At 38.8% G+C, this 26,222-nt stretch overlaps 1 protein-coding gene across 1 annotated transcript in view; it reads right to left on the bottom strand.

The window, feature by feature from the left end:
- The window catches only part of PARVA (parvin alpha), a 68,088-nt gene that overhangs the window by 14,499 nt on the left and 27,367 nt on the right, over positions 1 to 26,222 (bottom strand). Inside the window, exons 2-6 of the mRNA XM_074148763.1 lie at positions 6,507 to 6,596; positions 6,337 to 6,407; positions 5,605 to 5,707; positions 3,541 to 3,681; positions 1,427 to 1,542 (exon numbers count right to left, since the gene is read on the bottom strand). Coding sequence (XP_074004864.1) covers positions 1,427 to 1,542; positions 3,541 to 3,681; positions 5,605 to 5,707; positions 6,337 to 6,407; positions 6,507 to 6,596 — 521 coding nt within the window. The remainder of the gene's footprint in view (positions 1 to 1,426; positions 1,543 to 3,540; positions 3,682 to 5,604; positions 5,708 to 6,336; positions 6,408 to 6,506; positions 6,597 to 26,222) is intronic.

Genomic DNA, 26,222 nt, shown 5'->3' with positions numbered 1-26,222 from the left:
AGGGTAAAATCTTCTGCAACATCACTTGTATTTCATTCTGGTGCAAATGCTTTCTCTGCAATTTGCTGGCGCCTGAGCTACAGCTGTGTAGCTAAGAGGCAAAGCAGTGAGCCAGATTCTCCCACTACTTATTGTTTTTAAATTGGTTTATCTCTACTGACTTCAGTGGATTTGCTGTTGAACTACATTAGCCTATTAAACAAGAGGACAATTATGTCCATTGATTTCAATGGGAATTTTGTCTGGACATATGGAGTGACAGCAGCATGCAAGATCTGGTTCTTTATTTTAAGACTATGTTCTTTTTCTGGTTTAGTTTCTCATCCCAAAGATGACCTGACTGCTGCACTCCTGATTTCTTAAGCTCTTTTTGGTAGAACTTTCAGATAAACCGGTATAATTAATATATTTATAATAATCAAAGGAAAGTGCTTGAAAGTTATGTTCCTCTGAAGCCTTAGACATGTAAGTGCAGATTTGCTGGGGTTCTCTTTCATTCTTTGTGAGAAATCCAAGAAGCAGAGTCTGAGAGTCAATGAGTCATTATCAGGCATCAGTGATGCATCTACCAGAGACTCCCCTTCAGATCTCTCCCCAAATTACAAAACTTGACTGATTTGAATGCTGCAAAAATGAGTGGTTACTTTCTCAGATCTGTCCCACAGATTTTCAGTCACATAAAATTTGACCAATAGCTCTTTGCACCAGATACTTCAGGGTAACATCAGTTAAAATACATAAATACAGACAGTTACAGTGTGAAAAATAAATGCAAAGTTAATTGGAGAGAAAGAAAAGCAGATTAATTTGGAATAGGCCAAATAAAATAGAGCAAGCTCAAGTCCAACTGAAAGAAAAATGGTGAACAGAATAACATGGATGAGGCTCTAATAAGGAGACTGATTGACGCAAAAGGTTTAGATGATGGGATTTTTTTGCATGCTTATGAGAAAGCCAACACTGTAATCAGACTAAATTAGCATGCACAAGGCTGAAAAAGAATATTTAGTCACCTAACATGAATCTGAATGTAATAAACAGTGACAATTCATCATTCGGCGCCAAGAATGATTTGAATCTCTATACAAGTGAAAAGACCGTCAAAAATGGGAAAAATAATAATTCTAGAGATCATACTGGGTGATAAACAAACACATTCCAACAATAATAATGCTTCATATATTTTTAATGTCAGAGTCTGGCCACTTCACAATCAAAATAAGATATTCTGAGCCACAGCTGAATCTGGGAAAGCACTTCTGCCTTTTTCTGGTTGAAGCATTGTCAGCAGGGAAGACGCACAAGTGTTTCTTGTCAGCCAGAGACATACACATGCCCGCCCAAACAGAAACTCTAGATGTATTTTTCAAGAAACCCCTCAGTCGATTTCACAACACTATCGAAAGCTGTTTAACTCCTCTCTTACCTGCACAACAACAACCTGAATGGACACATGATCTGGGAGTCTGATTGGTGCTCGAAAATACTGTGATAATGCAACCAGAAGATGAAGTATTGCTACGAGACTTTTAGCATGAACAGCTGAAAAAGATATTAAAAGCACAAGTTACAAACTGCAAAGTAACTAGGGCACATATTTTTACTTTTTAGGATGTAGGGATTATGGGACTCTTTTCCTCTTGCCACCTGGACCCAGGGGGCGCTTTTAAGGCATCTCTCCTTTAGCGGTCTCCTCCTGCTTCAACGGGTCATGCAAATGCAGCCCAGTCAGTTAATGTGCATCAGCACCAAAGCGTTACTTTTTGCAAAACGTCTGGATGCCATAGGCTTGTGTAGATGGAAATCTAAAGCTAATCCAAAAGCCAGATTTCATGTACAGCAGTTTAAGTGCTGTCTCTGCATTCTCCTTGCCTTTCCTTTATTCCCTTTATTTCAATAAGGATTTATGGACTATCAGGAAGATATTTTTGTACTCATAACATGCACTTACTCATTTTTAAGTGTCACAGTGTCTGCAGGATGATAAACGAGCCTATTTTGGCAGAGGCCTTAAGCAATAACTTACTAAACTCAATGACTCAAACATTCCTCATGAAGTTATTATAGTTCTTGTTATTGAAGCTTTTTCACAGCAGGTTTCATGTGGGTAGTTAACACTAACACGACTTACAAGATATCAAAAGCCATACTGTAGGAAATCCTTAATCAAGTATCAAACCATTGGCATGGAAGTGCATAATTTCTAATTACTATTATTGCCTTTCTTCTTCTTCTATTTTATTTTTGCATTTATAGTTTTCCCCAGAGTAGTATTCCTAAACGCTCTTTGATAGCTACACTACAGTGCACTTATGTTTTTTGTACTTGAACTAGCCAATAACTACTACCTTACTTCACTGCTAAAGCAGGATCAGATTCACTAAAGTATCCTTCTTCATTATCTTCCAATGCAAGTCTCAACTATGCCGTGGAGATCCTCATTCATATAAAACGCAGCACCACTGTCAAATTTTGCTGGTGTGCCAGTGGTCACAGATGAGGTGCTTTAGCAGAACACTAAAAAGATGTCTGTCTGCCTAGCACTGGTGTGTGCTACAGCTGGCTCCAGCTGCTGCTGTCTATCTCTACTTCAGCTCTAAAACACATGTGAAACATTAAATTAAAACTAGAAGTTAAATTGTCAGATCACTCCAAACACCCTGCCTCCAACTGCATAACCGAGAATGGAAAAAACCTGGCGGGAGGCTGAAGAGAAATGGGGACAGAAAACTCATTGGGACCACACGAAGGGGAAAGTCAGAGATGCCTCATGTTCACTCTTCCTCTCTCAAACTATTTCCTGTTCATATATTTGTTGCGAGTGGAATGGGATACAAAACTGCTCAGCTCAGGACAGGTAGAGGAGCCAGGAAAACTGCTATATACTGCTCAAGGTATTCACCAGCGTGAAACGATTCTGGGTACCAAACTTAGAACAGATTGAGAGGTCTAATTTTCTAAAGCTGCTGATAACATGCTTTCTGCAACACATATGCACTACAATGTCTTGTGTTGCGCCACCGAAGTAATTTCTGTTAGATATTACTATGTTCATTTTTAATACAATAAAATGGAAGGGTGCAGTCCTAATCTTGATGAGAGTTTTGTAACCAATATCAATGGCTCAGATTTAGCCTTAAATGATCAGAAATATCATTCATATCTATGTTGCAAATTTTACACAGATAAAGAGTCCTTAGGACCTAACTCTCCTGCTCATCTACTACATTTATGCAGGTACTTGCCCTTTTCAACAAACCAGTTAAGTAACAGAAAACCTAAGCTGGTATGCATATGGATTTAAGAGCAGAAATACTGTACTTTGACAAACTCTGAAAAGACAGTTTATTTAAATTGGAAGTTGAGTACCAGTAAAGAGGGTAGAGTGTACCACATCTGGAAGTGCCCTGCAGAGCAGCTCCTACCATAAACACCAGGTTTCAGCTTTCCCTTATCATTGGATATTTCAGAATTCCAGATAGCAGCTATAAACTCTTGGCTGTCAACAAATGAGGACAGCATAGAAAACACACAGCTTACAGTCAACGTTCCATTTAATGCTTCTTGGAGGGAGCTTAAGGGTTTCATTGATCTTTTCAAGCACTGTCTGTAACTTCTGTTTCTGAGCAATTTCAGACTGAGTAACTTCAGCAACATTCAGCTTCTCACTTTCAAGCTTCTCTGAAATGATAATAGAAGAAAAAAAAGAAGAAAAAAACATTAACTCCATGAAGAACATAAAGACATTCTGTGCATCCAGCTGTACATTCAAGAGATATTAGACTTCCTAGTTTTAAAATTATATGCTTTTTCTTCCAGAGCCACTTTCCCCCACACATCTGAACTCCTAAGATACAGTTCACATTTTCCCTTTATTTACCCATTGTCAAGGGGAAGGTGAAGTAATAATGAAAGGCACACTACCGGCTATCGAATATTTGTTGCAACTCCCTTTAGGGAACAACAGACTCTGAGGTAAGGCCCATTACTCCTGTTGCTGCTGGATAAAGGGTATTCTGTATGCAAGTGGCTTGTACAGCAGACCAGCAAACCTAGGAAGCAGATAACTTTTAAGAAGATTCGTTTCATCAGTTTCAGCCTTCTGGCTTCTCCATCAGACTCAGGAGGTTTTAAAATTTTACTTGGCCCATTTGTGATAAAAGTGAAGTGACACCATATTCATAAAGGTGGAGGATGCACCCAAGAAATGCGAACAAGTATTTCTGGAGGTACAAAAACAACTAAAACCTTGGGCAATTTCCTTCTATGAAACCACAGCCCTTTTCTGCAATGAAAATTTGCAGTACATTTTAAACTACTTTATGAAGTCATCTGTAAATAAATAGTACAGATTGCTAGGTATATACATACATAGCTTAGTGTTCACCATCAAATAGTAAGCAAAGAAGATTTAGCAGTAAAAGCTCCCTGATAACAACACTAGAAACGAAATGCTTGGTCACCTATCAGTTTACTTCTATGAAAGAATATCTCATTAAGCTTGGTAAGAGCTGATTTTGTTCTCTTCAAAGTCAACTGAGTATCTTCCCAAAGAGAGTGAACCTGAGCTATCAGTCTATGAATCCTGCCTAAGAGAATGCTGTCTCCATGGATTTCTTATACGTCCACAGAAATCAGTTTGCGCATAGTCTCACAACAAGACCAAAGTCTGTAATTAGCATAGACCCGATCCACAAGAATTAAGGGTAATGGAAGAGATTCCACTGAAATCAATAACTGCTGGATCAGTATATGCATATTTAGAGTCAGGCTGTATCTGATATGCATTTTTTGGGTTTTGGGTGAAGTCACTGGAGGTCTGTCCATAAGAATCAAATTGCTCAGTCTGGGGCACATCCAGTCCACCATAATATATTCAATAGACTATTCCCTTCTATGAATGTTTAATCTGTGTAGTCTTTATTAGAAGTGCTCACATGACGTTTCAAGATTCATTTAAGATACTGAAAAGAAATTTACTGGAGACTTTATGAGCTGTAATAACTAAGAAAATGGCTTCCAAGCCAACAGTTAAAAAAGCACATGCCAGCTCTGCATTAGCAGTTTCTTTTCTCTATCTGTTTCTCAGCTGAAGCTCAGTTTGCAGTCCACTGGGTATCATTACCTCAGTAACGTTAAAAGCCAGACATCAAATCAGAAAGAAATTCCAACTTTCCAGAGGAACTTTGCAATGTGAACAAACTATAGTATGGAACCAGCAGAGATTAAAAACATCCACTGTTATACTGAAAATACCCTTGTCTTCAAACCTACTTTCCACTTGTAACATGGTTAAGTTTGTACAGCACATACGCAGATAATAAATTTAATTGGAGTGAATACTGTTGCCAAGACAAGAACCCTCCCTCCCTAGCACCCCAGGTAGGCTTTATGGTGTTCTCATCAACTACAGAGCACCACACATTGCACTGTAGCTATAAGGATTGTGCGTACAGCCTGTTGCTCAAGGGTCTCATAATACAATGCTATTTTTATATCACTTAGTGGCATAAATGTAAGATGATACCAAGGCTCCTAAGTAGGAACAAGTGATCCACTTACTGACAAAGTGCCCCAACAGCATGCACATATATTTTTTCTTACCAAATAATTTCTGCAATACTTGTCCATCATACAGGTCTTCAGCCAAGTCTTTCACAATAATCCTCTCTCCTACCAACACATCATTAATCCAGTCAATTAATACCTATATGGGAAACACAAATTTGGCAGTATTATACACTATTCATTTACAATTTAAAACACATGTCATTTTGTACAATGATGAAAATATTTAGCAGAAAGAATAGCAAAGCTGCAATGACTCAAAAAACAATCAGTCTGAAATGCCATCAGAAAAAAATAGGAAGGCGTTAGGAAGGACTCTTCTAAGGTGGCTGTGTCTATGCACCACAAGATCTAGACAAATACCAGATTGAGGCAGATTCCAGAGTGAAATCTTCCCTTTGCTTTCAGTAGGATTTTGCATTTTATTGTGAGGCAAAAGGTGTTGAGGTCAATTCTAATGAAGCTTCCTTTGAAGTTCCAACCCCAAGAATCACAAAGACTACAAGGGAAGTCAGCGTCATCTTAGATTGGGGGTGTGATGGGACTAAGAATATGGACTCAGGATTTTAATCCAAATTCTTAAGTCTGTCTGTGCCATATCTAGAAAAAGATACTACCACAAATGACCTGCCCATTTCACTGCGATGTATACACTATGTGGTTTCATTTAATTAATAACAGTGCTTTGAAGTATTCAAATGAAAGACGCAGGGATAGCATTAAAAAATGGTTTCACTTTCCTCAAAGTGTTTACATGCTTTTCATTACCTTCATTAGTTCTTGTAATTTTGGGTCATTTCTTGAATTTGGATCAACCATTGTTCGGACTTCATTTTCCTCTGGAAGGTTTAAAAGAAAGATATTAGAAACCATTACAGGCATGACACTTTATTTTACATCAAGCTTTTATGTTGAGATGTAAAATTGTTGTGAATTACCTAGCATAGTGTCCTCAGGGTCTAGTTCGAATGGAATTGGACTGAGAGGTAAGTTAATGGCATTTATTCCTTCTTCCTGTAATTCAGATACTAGGAAATAAAAAAGAAGAGCTTGGTCAAATTTCAATTCAATTTTACTTACTATTTCACTCTTGTTGAAAGTAGCATTAATTGTCTTAATTTCTTTATAAGAACATGACTCCATTAGATGTGCCACTAGGTGTAATTACAGCAATAAAATATAACTAACAAAAATGGGAGGCCCAGTCAACAAACCTTTACTTGTATGAGTAGATTTTTCATGGATAATGGTACTGGAATCAATTCAATTTCCTCAAATCTTTTCCAGTATAAGGTCCATTGTCCTCAAATTTTAAAAAGCTCACTTGCATTCTAATAGTCCTGACATTTTAACACTAATGAATCATTTTAGCTGAGGGAAATGACTATTGCTCTCAGCTATGTCACCCTTGCTCTGGTGATGCTTCAAGTTTAGCTACTTGAGAGGAGTTGGGTCTGGGTATATATCCAACACAGGAGCTGCCAGACTGATAAAACCATTTAGGACTGAAGGTGCAGTTGCAGCACACGGCTCTCTCCGTTGTTCAGGTCAGAGACCAGCTGGAGCAGACTGGGATGCTTCAGGTCTGTTTTCTAGGGCTTTCTTTAGCAGAAACCACAGCAGCAGGACACAGGCGTAAGACGATGAACCCTCAGAAGTACTGCCTTAGTGTGGAGTCCAGACACAGGTTGAGAAAGAACTTGGACATGGAAATGGAGAAGTAAACCAAAATCCCATAGTCTGGAGCTGCACAGTTGTCAGGAAATATGGACAAGCTCTTACTCAGCCAAAGTCCCCTGATATTGCAAAAATCAATGTTCTTGATAACGTAGGAACAGAGAGATCCAGAGAAGAAGTGTAAAAGCAGTTCTGCCGCTAGTTCTGTACTCTACAGGTTCTGTACCTGGTACAGTACAGAGAAACATCATACATGCCTCTCGGTGACCCAAACTTTACTAGGTTGCAAAAACAACCCCCTTCCTTCACTGCCTGAGAATAAATACAAAAAAGCCAACACACTAATCCTACCGCAATGGAAGAACACATAGCACTATGCAGGTAGGGTAACGCACTCGGGTGATCAGACAAGTTTGTATCTGCTTTGTAACCAAGAAATCAGTGCAAACCTGATTTACCAAACCAGGAGAGAGGCTCGCTGTCTTATGAATGACAAGTAAGTAATGTTGTTTTGACCACCAATTTTCCAGTGTGCAGACCTTGAATTAAACTGGTTGTTAGCACAACCATTCTGGTCGGAGTTTAAACTTAAATAACTGAATTCAATCATCCTGTGTGTGTCCTAAAGATTCAGGTTCTGACATGAACGAAAATATATGATTGACGTGCAGATGCAGATTCACCATCTAACATTTCAGATTTACTACCTGAAGCTTTCCTCAGTTTATTCTGAAAATTACAGGAACAATTTAGGTTCAGAGAAAACAGAAAAGCAGAAAATGACAGTAGAGATCATGTGTTTTGATCCTGGCCCCGTGACTGCCTCATAAGTTAGCTTTTGGAAAATAGTTTTACTTCTCTGCCTTAACTTCCTGTGTGCAGTTAAGTGCAACTAAGTTTCACATGAACACTGTGATAATTAGTCAGTTGGTGTGATAACAGTACTTAAAACTTTCCAAATATTTTCTATGTTTTGTGAAATGTTTTGTGTTCCACCAGATGAAATGTCTGTGCACGTTTCAAGAGTCTGTGTAGCTGTATTCAGGCATCTATGTAAGACTCATAGCAATAATGGCTGTGAGAATGCTTATTACTTTTAATTGTACAAAAACAACTTTGAAAAATCCACTACCTTCATACTGAAACACTAGCTTCACTCCATATACTCACCCTGCTTGTGTATCTGTAAAATACAAATGCTGAGCAGCTCTACAGAGTTATAAAATAATGTTGACAATAATAGTTCCCTGGATCATTGTATATCCTCTAAAACTGATGGCTGTGAGCAATGCACCAAATTAATCCCTCATGTAACTCCATTGAGTTCTGAGGAGTTATAGCAAGGATGAATTTGGTCTAGCATGTACAATCTCAGGAACTGTTTACACTTAATGGCAATCTTTTGAACTGCTGGCACTCCTTAGAGAAAATCATTGTTGGTTTTATTAACCTCTTTGATTTTTTTTTTTTAAACTTTGGTTCAAAATGGTTATGAGCATAAAAATGTCAGTGGATAGAAAACTTCCATGTGTTCTGAAATGTTTAGTTCATGGAGGACTTCAGCACAAAGGTTCCTAGGCAGAAGACGTTTCTTCACATCAATCCCAAGAGGGAGCTTAGTTAATAAAATCTGTTCAAGCCAACTGGCTCTACTGAGCTCTCCCATCCCGTAGGGCTGGATGCTCTGCTTGGGGCAAAAACACACTGGAGGAAGCAGTCAGCTCATTCTCCCAGTGAAGGACGGTGGGGAAAGCTTTTCACTCCTCTCTCCAGAGAGCAACCCACTGGCAGAGCTCGCTGACACTTCTCCAGGGAGACCAAGTGAACCTTTCAAGGCTGGATGTTTTGTAACATTCTTTACAAGGCCTACTGAACCTCCCAATATTTGTCCTCCAGTGGGCACAACTATTACATTCTACTTTTAATAACATGACCTTCATCATATTATCAGAGTTTCTGAAAATAAGAGAAAGCAAACAAAAAAACCCATCATATCTTTGCATGGAAAGGAAATATAAAATACAAAGAAAATAAAAATAAATACACATGAGAAACTAATACATTCATCTGTTCTAGAATGCATTGCAAGTGTTATATTTATTGTACAGCAGGGGCCAAGTCCTGCTTTGCTGTACACAAGTATATACAAGTGGTGGTTTTGCTCCCCCAAGTCACTCACCTGAATCGTATACATTTCTCACACCTGCCCAGGCCATGTGCAGAACCTACCCACACCACCTCCGGATGATCCAAAGATCCCAGATAGATCCAGTTTGCCAGATAGGATAGCTCTTCCTCAGCCAATGCATTCTGCAGTGCACAACCCATGCCCAAGGTTGGTATTAGTCCCATAATAAAGACTTCCCCTGCCCTCCTGTCCCCTACAAGCAGAAAACATGATGGAGAAACCCTGAGCCTGATAGCATCTTTTTCATTTCCTTCTCAATACTGAACCGAAAAGATTTAACTACAGATTAATACTATTAAAAGGAGCGGGTAAGAATACATGCATTAGATCAAGTTGTACATAAAGGGAGAGAAAACGCATTATGTAGTATAGCCTCACTTTCTAAGAATTTCCATCAAAAAAAGTTCCATGACAAACCACTATTATACACTTAGGTGTTTATAGAGGAACCACAAAAATGTGATTGAGGTTATGAGTTTGCATACCACAGTTTTAGTGGAGAAACCCATTTTTCAGCTGCTTTTCATTAATTTGTTTTAATTAACTTTCATGAAAATCACTTCAGCAATTGAGTATTTTAATGAAAACAAAGTACACAGGTTTGGGTCCTTCAGGACCTTTTTGCAGGACCTGAAATTAAAATAATCTAATTTCTTTAAATACTTTGGGGAATTACCTGGAGCATCAGTGAGAGCTCCACTCTGAGTCTTAAAGTGTGAAGACCCAAGAAGGGAGGAGAGGACATAGCTGCAGCAGTTCATCTATATCACACCAGTTGCTAAGGGTCAGACCACTGCACTGGGACCTGTGGCAGTTCCTCTGAAGGACAACACGCAGAGAGGTGTCTGCTTGACATCAGGCATGCTTGGCCACTGGATGACCCCAGCAATTAGACTTAAGAGCACTTTTCTGTTCTCACTCTGCTGCAGCCCAGATACAGCCCAGTGCGTCGGGTACTGAATTTCACTGAATTTCACTGAATTTTTTTTTAGAGTTGGAAGGGACCGTATAGATCATCTAGTCCAACTCCCCTGCTGAAGCAGGATTGCTTAGAGAATGCTACTCAGGACTGCATCCAGGCGGGTCTTGAAAATCTCCAAAGAAGGGGACTCCACAACCTCCCTGGGCAGCCTGTTCCAGGGCTCTGTCACCCTCACCGTGAAGAAATTCTTTCTCATATTCGAGTGGAACCTCCTATGTTCCAACTTGTGCCCGTTGCCCCTTGTCCTGTCACTGGGAACCACTGAAAAGAGTCTGGCTCCCTCCTCCTTGGGGCTTGTTCTTGTGATGCTTATATTGGCATGATTAGAGACTTTATCCTTTTGGACGTGAGAAGAAAATCCAGTCCTTTATGTATCTTTTACAGTCACCATGCTGAGTGGAACTCGGGGTTGAATGTACTTCTAAAGCAAGACCCTTAAAAGCAACAGTTAAACATGGCCCAGACAAATCTCTATGGACTAGCAATGTGAAAGTCCCAGTTTTAACTCTGCATAAGGAATGGACACTTCTCCTCAGACTTCTGATTCAGCTCCACATGCCGAATTTGTTATGATGTAATCAAGAGTAACTCCACTGCTATCAGCTGTCAACAGACTTCCTCCAATCATGCCAGCACTAAATTTGGCCCCAGAGCTGGGGAGCCCACAAGCTTGCATCAACAGCAACTACAGCAGCTATTTTAAGCTGGATAGAGTTCTTACCAGTTTAGATGCTCTAGGATTACAAGGTCATAAACCTATGCTATCAAATCCACACTGGTGCTCTGAGCCAGACTTTGCCCTTTGATGCATGCATCCAACTGCCATTGAAACCGTTGGATGCCAAGCACATCTGAAAGTGGAGTACTGCCCATACGGTTTAAATTGGCTTAATTCCTCTAGTACATGCAGCCTGTTGCTCCACATTGTATTTATTAGACAGTTTCATTTGGGTTTTTTACTTGTTTATTTTGTGTGCTGAAGGCTTTTTGCTGCCCTGTTTAGTATTCAGGGCTTAATGTTATTCTGATTTGAATAAAACACATCTTATTATTTAACTGAGCTCAGAAATGCCACATCACCCAATGCACTCTCTGTGGTTTAGACGTATTTTAGCATATCTATCCAAAGAATCATAAAATAAATACAGCAAGATGTAGTGTTAACTGGTCTCTCCTCTGAGTGCTACAGCCATGTCTTTCCATATAATTGATTCCGTACTTACAAAACTAAAACTACTCAAGTACTATAACACTAATGGATCAATTCTGAAAGTTTGTGATTAACTATAACTAAACCCTAGTGTTGGAGAACAGTGACACAATTCTTCTAACCTCAATCTTTCAAAATTATAGGAGATTTAAATATATGCATGTACATCTACATAAATACATATATGCACACTTCTTCAGTTCTTTAACTTCCTTTCTTCTGTCAACATAAGGGTTTTCAATTCAAGGCCCTCCCTGCCATTTTTAAGGTCGTAAATGGTTTGTGGTTTTTTTTTTTGGTTTTTTTTTTTGGAAGCTGAGATTTGTTGACATTCGTGTCACTGCAGGAGTCTAAGCTTTCTATAAAAAGTCAAAGGACAAACTACCTGATATTATAAACTACTATGGTAGACAGTAGCTTTATGTGCCATGTCTCTATCTTAAGCTACTTTTTCCTGGAACAGGCATAACTTGGAAGGCTAGCTGCAGACATCATATTGCCAGAGTAACACTGGATATTTGCATATACACCCACATTCAAACATGCATGCATATGCTACATATGTTTATGTATGTAGCCAGAAATTACAGCCTCTTTAGAAAAATGCCCATTTTCAATAAAAAATGTCTTTACTGCTCTTGTACAGAGAGAGATATCCACTCAATTAAAGTTGAGCCAAATTTAAATTAATCGAGTTTTATTTCATATTCTCTTTACTGGGTGGAAATTTCTGATAAATGCTCATGACCTTGTTGGTTTGCTTTTGTAACCACTTTTGCAGAACAGCTTTACTGCTTCTACCAACTTGATAGTCTGCAATGCAGACTTGAGTGCAAATGCCTGTATCGACACAGATTTCAGTGGATTTATGCTGATTTATACCAGCTCACTGGCTCAGTGTGATTCCTATTCCTCCTCACATACTCCAGTTTAATACTCTGATATAAGTCCAGTGGAGTAATTCTGAATTTGTACTGGTAAACATGAGAAGAGATCTAAATTACCTAAGACGGCCAGAGAATAAAAGAAAAACTGGCACAAATGTTTTCAAAAAGTTCTAGTTTAAGCTTTTACAGAATTATATTATTTAGTCAAGCAAACTTATGCAATTGCTTTCTGGGCCATCCATCCAAAATGTTATTTTCTAATGCTTGTGTGTGTGCATCTTATAAATCCACAAAGGGAAAAGAAAATATTAATCTAAAATGGTACTGCCTAATTTTCTTGACTATGTAATTCATCCAATATGGATTTTGGCAGCTCAGCTTTAACTCCAAAACAAAAGAAATCCACACAAAAGACAGTAAATCTGCATTACACATGGTACTAAAATGATCCAATGGATTTATAGATGTTTACAAGTTTGCAGAGTGTGACACAGCGTCCACCAGAAATTTGATATTCACAGCACAAAACATCATAAACATATGTCTGCAACTACAAAGGGGCCTTTTTATGTGGGGATCATTGTTAAAATTGTCTTCAGAACATAAACCTTAAGTTGTAAATGCTACTCCCCATTTATTCTCCGAGACATAACAAATGAGGAAAGAAAAGCAGAGATATGTTTGTAATTGAAAATGTTTCTCAGGAAATGATCTGTACAGGAACATCATTCTCATTCCATTAACTGCTGACTCCAAGCCAACCATTTGTAAAAGTAAATAAATATGCAAACTGGCTGACAACAGTGTGCCTGCCTTTAATGTTACTGCATTAGTACCCAGTTTCCAAAAAGGAATCTATTTTCTTTCCTCATTTCTCCATTAAACCAAACATGGCTTACACACAAAAGAACGGGAGAAATGCTGTTCACAAAGAAGAATGGGAGAAATGCTATAATTTAATTTTCATGTATGCAATACAAATTAAATGCTTATTGCCTTGAACTTTCTTTAAAGTCCAAAGATACCCTGAAGTACCTCAGTCACTAGCTTGCTGTTCCTCTCTTTTTTGAAACTAGCAGGTGAAAAAACCCTCCATAGCTTGTTAGATCTCTGATCTGAGTAGGTAAAAAACGAGAACAAAAAATGGAGCAAACTCAATCCTTTTAAAAAATATACATTATTTTATTGGCCATGTAACAAGTAGCTTTGTTAAGCTTTACATGCTTTCACATTTCATTTGGGATGAAGGTTCTTTCTCAGAATTTTCCTGTAGTTTCTAAGAGGTAAGAAGTGGTACAGGGTCAAGCTAACACAGATGCCAGTCATTCCATTCATTCCTTCTCAACACATCTTTTAAAATACGTAAGCAGTATTTGCAGATGTTTTGAAAAGCCTGTTGCCCTATAGAGTGTTTAAAACATCATTGAAAAAAAAACAAAACAAAAGACAGCGTTGGGAACAAATGCAGACAGGAGCTCAAATGACACTGATTCTTTCACCCAATGAAGAACAAACCATGCATATGGGAAATGCTGTAACCATTCCAAGGCCTTATCAAAATGTGTGATGCTGAATCTGATCCCAGCCTGAAAACTTCTCAAACAGCCTCAGATACGTTGGTGGGGTCTTTGTGCAAAAGATACCCACAGGTTGTTAGCTGGTGTGCACACGATATCCCTAAATACAAACTATATTATTGAAACAAATTCTTTGACAGCTAAGATTTCTAATTTACTGGGATATTTATTGCAGTATCTCAGAACTGATTTATTGAGATATCTCAGAACTACATGGGGTGCTTGGGGCTACATGGAAACCGAAGAGAGAGCGTTTGTATCCTCCTCAACAATATTTCGGTATTTCTTGAGTTGTAACAAATCCGCAGGTAGCAACCAGAACACAGTCAGACAGACCTCTTGGTGTAGTCCTAACCCTAACCAAGTAGAGACAATTGTTAATCCTGTATGCTTACCAGTTTGCTGCAACAGCTTTTTCCAAAAAATGTTTTTTTGTGGAGTGGAGAAACTGATTTTCTAGGACTGACTTGCCTTGTTCTCTGAATCACCAATCAGCTAATAGTAGCTATTCCAACATCAACAAGAGGCACTCGTGCAGAAAAGACAAAACCAAAGATCTGTTCCAAGAAGTCTTTCCCAGCTCAACAAGTTCTAGCTACTCCTAAGGGAAAACCCAAAAATAGTTCTTAGGAATGTGAGGGCACACTAGTAGCAAGCTGAGGATTTCCTGAATTTCTTGCCCTTTTCTTCTTGTGTATATAAGCCTTGTTTTTGAAGGAGAAAAAAAACTAAGTGTCAGATCCACTGCACCTCAATAATCTAGATGACGACTTCTTCTTGGAAGAATTAGAAAAATGACTACATATACTGGAAAGATAAGTTCCTTTTCAAGGACTGTGAACTGGTTTATATATCACACATGGCCACTATTTTCAAACTGTACTTCCTAGAGCTTCTTGTGTTTTAATATAAACATCTGGTCATCTTCAAGGTATGACTTCGTAACAAAGGATCAAAAGATTTGTAGTAAGTGGCCAAGTATTTCTACATTCCAGAAGGAAAAACCAGAACCACCTTAATACCTTCTGAGAGCTCCTCATGTTTCAAGATCTTACTTTGGTATCACAGTCACCCAAGATAAAGTTTGAGGGTGACACTAAAGCTGGACAAGTAGCTAACACAAGGAAGATGGGAGTAAGAGTGACACGAAGAAACTGGATACAAAAAAGCAGATGTATTACTTATTTGCATAACAGGTAGCTTGCAGTCTATGCTTTGGTACCTTCTGCATCAATGCTGAGCACCTAACTGTAGTTCTCAGATTCAGTACATCAAATGAGAATTGTCCTGTGACATCTAATTCTTTTTTCCCCCTCCATTTTAAAGATTTTCAATTTCTTGCTATGTTTAATATTTGTGCCTAAGACACAGATGGTTTCTAAAAGTCTCTGCAGCATGTCCTAGGGAACTGAAGTTTCTTGTCAAGGACAGAATCAGGATCTAATTTGGGAATTGGGATCTAAAGACAAGCCTTCAACACGGAAAAACTAGGCTGTGGCTTTGGCTGGATCAACAGAAACCCAGCTACATTCTTAAAGAAAATGGGCTGGATTTGGTGAAGGGCAGAAAATTGAAACCTTAAAATGGAAAAAAGAAATATATCTTCTAGCATACTGAAGAGTATACTACCCTTTGGGGTTCTCTTGACCAATGTGGAAGTTAGCGTGCATTTGACAGCAGAAAAACTTCAGGTTCAGGCTGTTACAGAAAGGACTACAGAAAATGTAAACTTGTTTCCCCATCCTTATTTCATATGAGTGTGCATCATTAAGAGGCACATCTGACGTGTGGAAGCCCTCCTGTTCTTACCAGCCATACAGCGTGAAGGGTCATTTCAGGGACGGAGAGGAATAAATTAGGGTTGTGGCAATCCCTGACTAGAGGGAGTACTTCAGTCACCTGACACAAATCACAGTGTGGTGTGATCAATAGTATGGCTGTGGTATTCTCCTAAAACACATTTACACCAAAGTGTAACATGATGATGCAAGACAGGACCTTGGTAGCACAAACTGGAAACTATATTTGGCTTAGGCAAGCAGAGTTAGTTCTCAATTTGCACAGGAAATAAATCAACACTTTACAGTCTAGGTTCTCAAAACCCTTAATCAGAATTAATTAGTTTAACTTCCCACCAACAGAAAAAAATAGCATTATCCCCATTCTGCAGCACAGAAAGTGATGCACTTCTAGATTAAAGGATACATTTACACGTTTCCTTTCTGGAGACCCAAATTGCACTTGTAAAATGGAAGCTAGGCACTTAAAAATACAGCCTTAAAAACCTCTCTGCTATGTTACACTTCGCCTGATGCAGAACGGAGAGGAATATACGTACCTCTTGTTTCCCAAACCCCTGTCTTAGCAAAGAAAACACCCGTCTTTTCATATAATCAGTAGCAACGATTCTCATCCAGCCCTGTGCCTTGCCCTTCACAGGTACTTCCTGGTACCCTCCTGTGCATTCCTGATCTTGCTCATTTCCTTATAAAACTCAAACAGCTGCTCCAACTTCCAAATGCCCTGTCTCAAAAAAGTTACCTTACTGAACTGTTCATCTGATTATGATGTTCACATGTTTCTTATCAGGATACAAGTTGCAAGCAATGTAGGCACCAGCACTGTAAGGGTAAACCACAACTCTGAACTGCACATATATTGCAACCATCTTTTCCAACAGATCTCAAACAAGCTGCAAGTTCACAGCAGCACTTAATACCACCTGTCAAGAGCTGTCAGACAAGGGAAAAAACTCTGTGTTAAACTGCTACCTGTTAAATGCATTTCATGGGTTGCTGTCATTACCGATGTATCGATTTCAGCATGCGAAACACTCGTACCAATAGAAGCTGTGGCTGTATTTCCTACTTTGCAGGTGAACACACCAAAAATCACAATTCAATCATCCAAGTAAATAACCTTAAAAGGGTTTTACTTCATAGCACTAACACATTTAGAGTTTCCCAGAAATAATCCGCAGCCTTCAGTTGTTGATGTCATAAATGAGTTTATGTTAATATTCCTATTAGAAAGTGTTTAGTACTACAAAATTTTCATTTTAATAAACACGAGTATTAGAACGAACTTACTGCATGATGCATAGCCCATTGAAAATGGCTATTCTCAAGCATGCTTTTGATTACAAATAACATTTTTTCCTGAGTGGAAATTCAGCTGATAAAAATTACTATTTTCACACTGGATCCGGTATTACTTAAGGGCTGAATTTGTACCAAACTGAAGTTAATAGAAACACATACTGTTACGAAATACCACATATTGCAGAAAAATTTTTATGGAATAACATTCAAAATTAACAAACTACTGTGTTTTCTTCCTGAAAGAAACATCCTGAAATGACGTCTGACAAGGGCAAGAAGAAATTAAACTCCCATTCTTACCTTCAAAATATTACAAAACAAAAACAGCTACCATTGCAAAAATAAGATGTCAGAAAACAATACTCCTAAACTATCACAGAAACAAAGATGAAAAATAACTGAGTGAATCGGTCTAGTCTCCTACCTTTAGGACAAAATGCTCCACAGCCCATCGTGGGGTCGCTGGGCCACCCTCATAGTGCATCACAGGGAAAACTGCAGTCCTTAAGGTGTCTGAAGCCCCTTGCTCTGCAGGCCCCTTTGCTGCTGCTCTTCAGAGAAGCTGTATTAGCTTTAGAGCCTGTTTTCCAACAGAATGGTCCAAGCACATCACAACTCTCAGCTCAGAGCACCGCTTCAGAACAAGTGACTGACTGCCTATATAATTTAATATGATGCCACATGAGACTCATAGACCATCTGCAAAAGAAACTAAATCTGCTTTTTGCAGCTTGGTAAGTTGCATTCTGAGCGCTGGGATGCAGTTTTCACTGTGTGCTTTTGTTATCAGTTGAACAAAACCCTCAAACGGCAAGTGTAAAGCACATGTTTTTACTAACCTCATAGTCCATTTCTGCTGTAGGTAACTTGTACCTTTTACCCTTAGAACTGAATGAAGTATCAATTCCCCTTAAAGCATAGGAAAGGTCTGGGCACAGAGATGGCAATATTAGAAATAAAATTTCCTTCTTTTTTCTTCTCTCTCTTTTTTTTTTTTTTTTTTTTTTTTTTTTGGTGAAACAAAGATTGGTCAATAAAAGCTACAGAATCCTTGAATCCTGTTGCCAGAATTGGTATGTACATGTGATACTACCAAATTCCGGACTTGTTCACAGTACTCCTTTCCCTACAAATACTTCCCTACTGAAATAATTAGCAACACTCACATGGAAGGAGGACTAAGCTCTAAAATGGGCAAAAGCACATAAAAAGTGGAGGAAAGGAGAGGTATGAGCCATCAAAAGAATAATAAACTACTGGTAAGAAATGTACTAGTTTTATGGGCTATGGGGCCCTTCCAAAGAGGGACACTAACGAAAAGATAATCTAAAGCAATTACTTGGACTAGAAATCAAATTACTATGAAGTTTTCTACAGACTAAAACTTTTCAGAAGCTGTAAAATGTTTAAGTGTCTGTTTCAACTTGGAGCAGGATGAGGGAAATGACACATCCCTGGCTCATTTCTAAGTCGTGGAAAGTGGTTACCTTTCTAGTTTCCAACTGAACTTCATTTAAAATACCAGTGCCAAAAGACAAGTATGGAGAACTGAGAGGTATATTATTGTTTAGGATTATTCAGCTGTGCTACACAACATTCCTCCCCCAGGTTTTGTATCAGATGTGATTCCTTGTAGAAAAGCACACGCAGCTCTCATCACGATTCTGAAACCATGTTCTTTGCCAGTTCTAAGGAGTCTCTGATACACATCGGTCTGCAGCTACTGGGTCACTCCTAAAAGCAGCCTTCCCCCACCAACAGTACTATTTCACGCTGTACTCAGAAGTAGTAATGGGGCTCACCCCATTCTGATTCCTGGATTCCCATTGCTTTCTGGCACTGGGAAACTGGATTGCTGAACTGCTGAATAACAGCATTCAATTACAGGACAATACTGAGCTGGTAGTTCTTTACCAAGCTTTCTTTTCTTAATTTCTGAATAGAATCATAAGTGTCCCAGATACTTTACTATGGCAATCCCATCTGGGAGGTAAGTACAGATAAAGGAAAACCATGCTCCACTTGAAACATCAAGGAGGATGCTGAAGATGATTACATGTTAAGAAAATTCACAAAGTCTGAAGCCACAGCAACCTGCATCATCAATTCAACCTATTTTATAAGTGATTATTTATACCTATGTATAAAGTGGCACTTTTTTGCATGCATAAAAGTAACTATTTTACAAAAATAGTAAATAAAAGTGGTTTTCTTTATGCTGAGTTTTTGCTCCTACAGTAGTAGCCAAAAGATCATGCCCAGGCAAACTGTTCTAATGGGTGCAGTTACAATAAGAGTAAAAAAGCTCTAAATGAGCTAAAGCAGAGCTGCCTTCTCAGAGGGCATAACATGGCAAAAAGTTGACAATAGCAGTTCTGAAGTGCATAGCTCTGGGACCAAGTAGAGGAATTTCTAACCATGCTCTGTAATCCATTTTCACTTGCCACAAACATAAATTCAAGCAGGATTACTAATTCCTGTAATCTAACAACACCACCACCATCACCATCATTCAAAAAGCCTGTGTACCTCCCCCTTCCCTCAGCAGAGATCACTGCAGGGAAAAAACAGCACATTGGTAAGATACTTTGGGCCTAGAGTTTCCCAAACTGTTCCTAAGAATTCACTTTCAACCCTACAATTTTCAGCCTTGTAAAAACAGAAGTATAGCCAGAGAGGGCTAAAGTCTTTTTCAAGCGGTTTTGGCCATCAATACAGGAAACAATTCAAAGGCAACATGACACTGATAGCTTAATTTGTGAAAATGGATAAATACCGTATCTGCCACATAGCACATTAACCCATGTAACAAATAAATACAGAAATAGCACTGCAATACTTGGTTAAAAGGTTTTGGTTCACAGAGGAGGAAATTTAATTAAAGCATGTAATGTCAATTACTGTCATTTGTAATTTTATTTTGCTTCCCTAGAAACAATACAGATGCAGGATTCTAAAGTTACCTGCATGTTTGATGCAAATGGGATAAAATTATCTAGGTTCTGAGAAAATCCAGATAGTAGTAGGAAAAAAAATGCATTTTTACCTAACCTCATTCATGGATCTCCTTCAAAGTGTTGATTACATGAGGACTGCCATGCCTCCAATTTAAACATATAAGCCAACAACCCAGACCTAAAACAAGACTTTTATGTTTAAAAAATTGTGTTAAGTCATCAGAAAGGTTGGGAGGGGAGCAACCACCTAATTCTCAGCTACTGCAAATGGGCACAACCTTACTAAAGCCAACAGAGTAACATTGATTGATATCAGAAGAGAATTTGGCTTACTGTTTATAAGCCAAATAATTTATTTCAATTGGAAAATTACAGGGCCAGGCCCTTAATACTTCTGTCTCCTTCACTCTGCTCCGTGCAAAAGTGACAGAGACCTAGGAGCCATGTAGAAGATGCCAAGTATCTCATTACCACAGGAATAAACATTGCCAAATCTCGTCAGTCCTTCTTCTCCTTTGCCATACACAATGCACTGCAGTATCAGTATCCATTTTTGTTTCTACACAAACTGCTTTTCAGCAGTAGAGCTCAGTGCTGCACAGAAGCATCCTACCCATAGGGTATTATGTTGAAGTCAGGAAATAACACCTGAAATGGATGAATTAAACTTACCATTGGTGAAATACATGTCAGATATATCTCTACCTTGCAAACTATGATCTGAGCTACTACTAGAATCAGCAGGAGGAAATTTGCTGTAAAGAACTCCAAGCCATTTTCCCTTAAGTATCACCACTTCTAAATATGGCAAGCATCCTGCCTTTGAAAAAATCATACTTTTCTCAACAGTGTAATGCTACAGTAAAATGGTGATTAGAATTATAGGAAAGAGCTAATAAAAGAAAGACGAAACCAATCAGATGCTTTCTTATGTCTCCAAATGATACACATAAATCGTGTCTATCAGGTTCCCCCAAGCTATTTCAGGAGTATGCAGAACACAAAATGAGGCAGATTCATTACAAAAACTCTAAATCTAATCTAAAATGCCAGGAATCACATAAATGGTAGATAAGAAGACAGAACTCATATGTTATACACAAGCAGAAACAAGAGTCATACAAATTGGGAGTCACATAAAATGCTCAGTTACCAAGCAATTACAGGTCAGATCTCTGGCAGTATCGAAGTCTATTGGTGTACAACTGCAGTGAAGAAAGAGGTGTCTCCAAACTGCCTTTGTACCTTCCCCAGTCCTCAAAAGGATGACATGAGGCTAGCATCTGGGATTTCAGGGGTGGCTTTGCTGGTATGAGTGACACTATTTTGTCACTGAAGGTCTCATAGCACTGCTATGCTTTCTGAAATCCATCGGTGGAACTCTCCAAAAAGTTCTTTACTTTTCACAGTCCACTTACATGAGGACACGTGATATGAAGCTTTTTGCGTCCTACGTCGAGATTTCACCATGCTGAGGAAATCCCCAGCTGTTCCAACAGACCTGGTGTAAGGCCCCTCCACATCACTTTCACAATCAGCACAAAGGCCTGTGAGAAGCTGTCCTAGGACAAACAGTGCACCATCTATTCACAATTCACTTAGCAAAACCGAAATGTGAACATTTCATTAGGATTTTCAAAAGCACTTGCTATTCGCTAAGCTGTGCTTTCCTGGAAATCAGGAAAAAAAAAAAAAAAAAGAAGAAGAGAGATTTTAACCTTTATGCTTACCATCAACGCTTATGTAAACTTAACTTCCCCTCTCCATTCACCAGGGATAAAATCCAGAAGTGAAGAATTCCAAAACAGACTGTGTAATGCAAAGGGAGGAGTTAAATACCAGAGTTATATTTTTAGAAGTACAAATTATCAAGCTGTGTCCCTCCTAAATAACACAGGTGAATGCTGACAAACGTCATTCAAAAGGGGCAATTCCAACTATACCAAAGTGGCAACCGCAAAAAATTAGACTGTTGACTAAAATAAAATACCATTGACATGACATATTTCACCTATAACTGACAAATGGCTAAAAATATGTTTACAAGATCCTGAGGGATTACAGCTCCCCCAGTATGTCACTATTATCTGTGGGTGCACCTTGCAAGAGAAAGAGAATGATGCTATCGCTATAAATATGCACAGTTTTTACACCTTATATCATAAACAAAATCTTTAATACAACCAGGGGTGCACACAAAATCAGATCACTTGGAACACTCTAGTAATACAGCCTCTCTCTCCTAACAAGCAAGTCTCATTCCCTGCCACTAAATCAAGCCATGCCCAGGTCTAAAACTTCCACCTGGAGCCAGGCTTGTCGACTTGTTATGTGCTGACATTTTGAACTGAATGTCGGAATTACTCTCCTCTCATTTTTTAAGTAAATTCTGCTGGATTGAAATTTAAACATCAGCAACACTACTGAAAATACAGAAACAACCTCAAAGTCAGCAGAATCTCAGCGGCATAAAACTTGCAGGCAGATCAGACCTAAATCATAACTCCTGCTGATTTCTCTTGTGGCATAAAAATATTACTCAGCAAGAGTGAAGGCAGCACAATTGGTTACCAAATAGGCTACTCAGTGTTATGATATTGTTTCTCAAGTGAAAAACTACAATATACTGATTTACAAGGATGTCCAAAATCAGCTCAAAATTTGTGCTAGAGTAAGGGAAAAAAACCTTTGATTTATAGATTTGTGCATTAACAAGCCCCTCTTTCTTGTTACTCTCTCTGTGTTCCATTTAGTCTTCGCATTACTTGAGCTGGATTTCCTTTAGGCCTGGGTCCTATTCACTAAACTGCATTAATATACCAATTCCATCTTGAGATCTCCTTTTCTAGAACACTGCCAAGCTGGCAATATGGTTCCTGAGAGACTACTTTCCCTGACATGCAGTAAGCTATTTATTGACACACCACTGTTCCCTTGCAGTTCTGCACCTAAGCAGTGAACTGGATAGCAGTTCCATATGTTGGAGCTGTTACACTTCTCTGGAAAATTGTATTACTTTGGTAAATAAAAAGCTAAGAGCAGCAGGAAAAATATCATAAAAATGCAGTTGAATTTGTTTCATCTTGCCTCCATCAGCAAATTTGGTCTATGACCTCTGCATATGAGTCATGCAAGTGTTTTAAAACTTGCAGTGATTTATATTTTCAGGATAGGAAGTTCAAGGCTTGTATTTCTATTCCCCAACCATACGTTATTTTTCTCCATACACAATTTCTTGATAATTATCTATGAACTAAAATATATAGGCATCTTTTTTTCTACTTTGTGGTGCATATTAACCAAAACCATTCATCTCAATAACCAGTCTCTGTGTTCTTGGCAGAGTATAGCTGATGTGTAGGTTATTCCTGGAACCATACGAAGTTGATGCTCTCATCGTAGTTTTAGTCATGGAAACAGGCTTCTACCAAGGCAGGCATTGTTTGTGAAAAAGGAAATTCCCATCGTATCTGTCAGAAACAAGAAGTAATAGGGTACACCACTTTAAAAAGTATCTAATATTTTCATAGTGCTATTCATCAGAAGACCTTAGTCAGTTCTACAAATCAAGCAATGCTTGTTAGAGCTTAGGGTCCATGTCGCACTAAGAAAGCAGTTTTTATTAATAGTCCCTGTGAAGCACAGCTTTCTTCCTTCCTTAAGATCTATGTTTATAAACAGATGAAGAATATACCACACAGGCACCAGAAAAACAAAGATCTTCTGCCCATCACATACACACAGACTATTTCCGATTCCATTTTCAGTAACCTAATTTCAATTAGTTTTTCAGATAACATTATTAGTAGACACACAACTGTTTTGCTGCCATCCTGCTGATCAGAACCAGTGACTAATTCCCACTGAGGCAACTCCAAACCAAGCAGAATTATTTCTGGACTTCGGGAGGCCACTACAGAATTGCATGAAAGCTTCAGTGAACTGGACCACCTATTTCCAAAAGTTTACAGCACTTCTATTATGTGGGCACACTCCAGAAGGGTGAGATAAAAGGTAACTCTACAACCCACTGTGTAAACCTGGTACTTAGTCTACATATTTGAGATCTGAATTTTAATCCCAGAAATGATAGTGCCAAGGTCCAAAGTACATGGTCTGTTCAAGAAGCAATCTGATGGTCAGTATCTGGGCCACCTAACACTTCCCTGTGTGTCTTACAGGGCTCTACTTGAATTCATAGTCTGCTTTGAAGAGAGCTAGCACAAGAGGCTACTTTTTAGTTTTTCTAAACATTATTAGTTGGGGTCTTGGGTTGGCAAACCTGTGTTTTCTATGGTCTATTTGACCTGTATCACAACACTTGAAAAATAAGATTACCCAGAAGGTCTCACTCATCTTAAAGACATAATTTGTTTCCTTTATGATGCAGGCCTATAAAAAACACAGCACAGATATAGATATGTTGACTTTACCCTTAAGAGACCAAGTTAGGAATTACTGTACTGGTTAGCTGCAACTGATTAACCACCTCTTGCTCTCTTCCTGTAAAATTTAACAAATAATCCCTTCATTGAGTGAAGGTGTAAAAATCTACCCCCACAGCTAAATTCTATAGAGCTATGCGTCTTTAGCACATGCCTCTGTAGGATATTTTATGACAGCAAAATCAAACTGTCTTGCACATCATCGTCTTGACTGTATCGTGTGGCACTTGTTCTTCCTGTGTGCTCTCTTCAACTGGTCCTGCTCAGATAATGGGAACTTTTCCATCTTCTTTCTCTGGATGAGTAACAGTGATCGATAGCTTTGCTTTATTTAATGGGCAATCTCTGGAATGTTGTGAATCATGTGTTGGCAGCTTAATCTAGATGGAAATCTGTGTTCATCCTTGGAAAGCCCTGCTTTAAAACTATTTTCTGAAGCATTCAGACTTTAATTGATCTTGGTATTTATTTCTAGTCTGAATGAGCTGGAACACAGGTGAGGCTCCCCTGATGAGTGAACAATCAGCTCAAGCATAACATCTGATCTCACTGACAGATCTGGATCAGTTTTAGAACTCTGCTGCAAAATGTTACATCCGTAAACAAGTTAATCCTAGTTTTTCTGTTAGGTCTCCAGATATAACCAGGGTCCTGAAAGCTACTGTTTTTCTTCAGATGTGTCCATTTTCATTAGTACTACAGGGCATGCCAGGCAAATCCTGCCCTTTGTTACTTGTGCAGCCCAATTGCAATTAAGTTAACAAGTCTGTTATTGTAGCCAGGATGGTGTCCAAACCCTTTTCTATAGCTGTGGTTGCTCTGTAGTGTTAATAGGATGAAGAAAGTAAAACCTTACATTTGTCACCAAGGTAAGCATCTATTGACCGTGGGCACAAACAAAGGTCAACAAATCTCTGCTGTTTAAGCACTACAGTGGCACTTCAAGCTTCATGATATCACTTTGATGCAGATAATGTTCATTATCACTGTTTTATGGATAAGAAAACAGACTAAAAAAGAGAATTTGCACGCAATCTCAGAACAGAACCAGGATCAGTGCTCAAGGGCTGCTGGCTCCCTGACACAGGCTTGGTCCACTTCAGCAGCAGTCCCCCACCCTGTCTAAGCTTCTGCAATTCACCACAGCATCAATTTCCTCTCACCTACTTTATCCTGATTCAAGCTGGTCACCTCCTGAACACTCCTGTCACCTTGTCCATTTCCCCTTCCAAGGCCCTTGTTTGTTGTCACCTTTCCACTTGCCCACTGTGGTGCTGCTGCTGCCACTTCCTCCCCACTTGTGCTTTCACGGCTTCCCCCTTCACCCTACAATTTCAGGCAGAAAGTGTGTGGTATGAAACAGCTGGTACATCCAAAAGATCTTGTTTTTCAGATCCCGCAGAGAGCAGAACCAGTTAAACCATGAAAAACACTGCCCTGTACTGCCAATCCAATTTATCATATTTTGAACGCAGGTATTAAAAATATGAAAAGGATTATTAACTCTGTCTTGTCCTACTTAGTGGCACTTTAAATTGACTGTTTGAACTTGGCATTAGAAATCTGTTTCCAGTGTTATCCGCTGAGTTTACATTACATCCTAGATTGCATAGTTCTCAGCATCATCTCC

Source organism: Numenius arquata, chromosome 6, assembly GCF_964106895.1.
Source record: "Numenius arquata chromosome 6, bNumArq3.hap1.1, whole genome shotgun sequence".
Classification (NCBI taxonomy): Eukaryota; Metazoa; Chordata; class Aves; order Charadriiformes; family Scolopacidae; genus Numenius; species Numenius arquata.
This window is presented reverse-complemented; position numbering and strand designations above follow the sequence as displayed.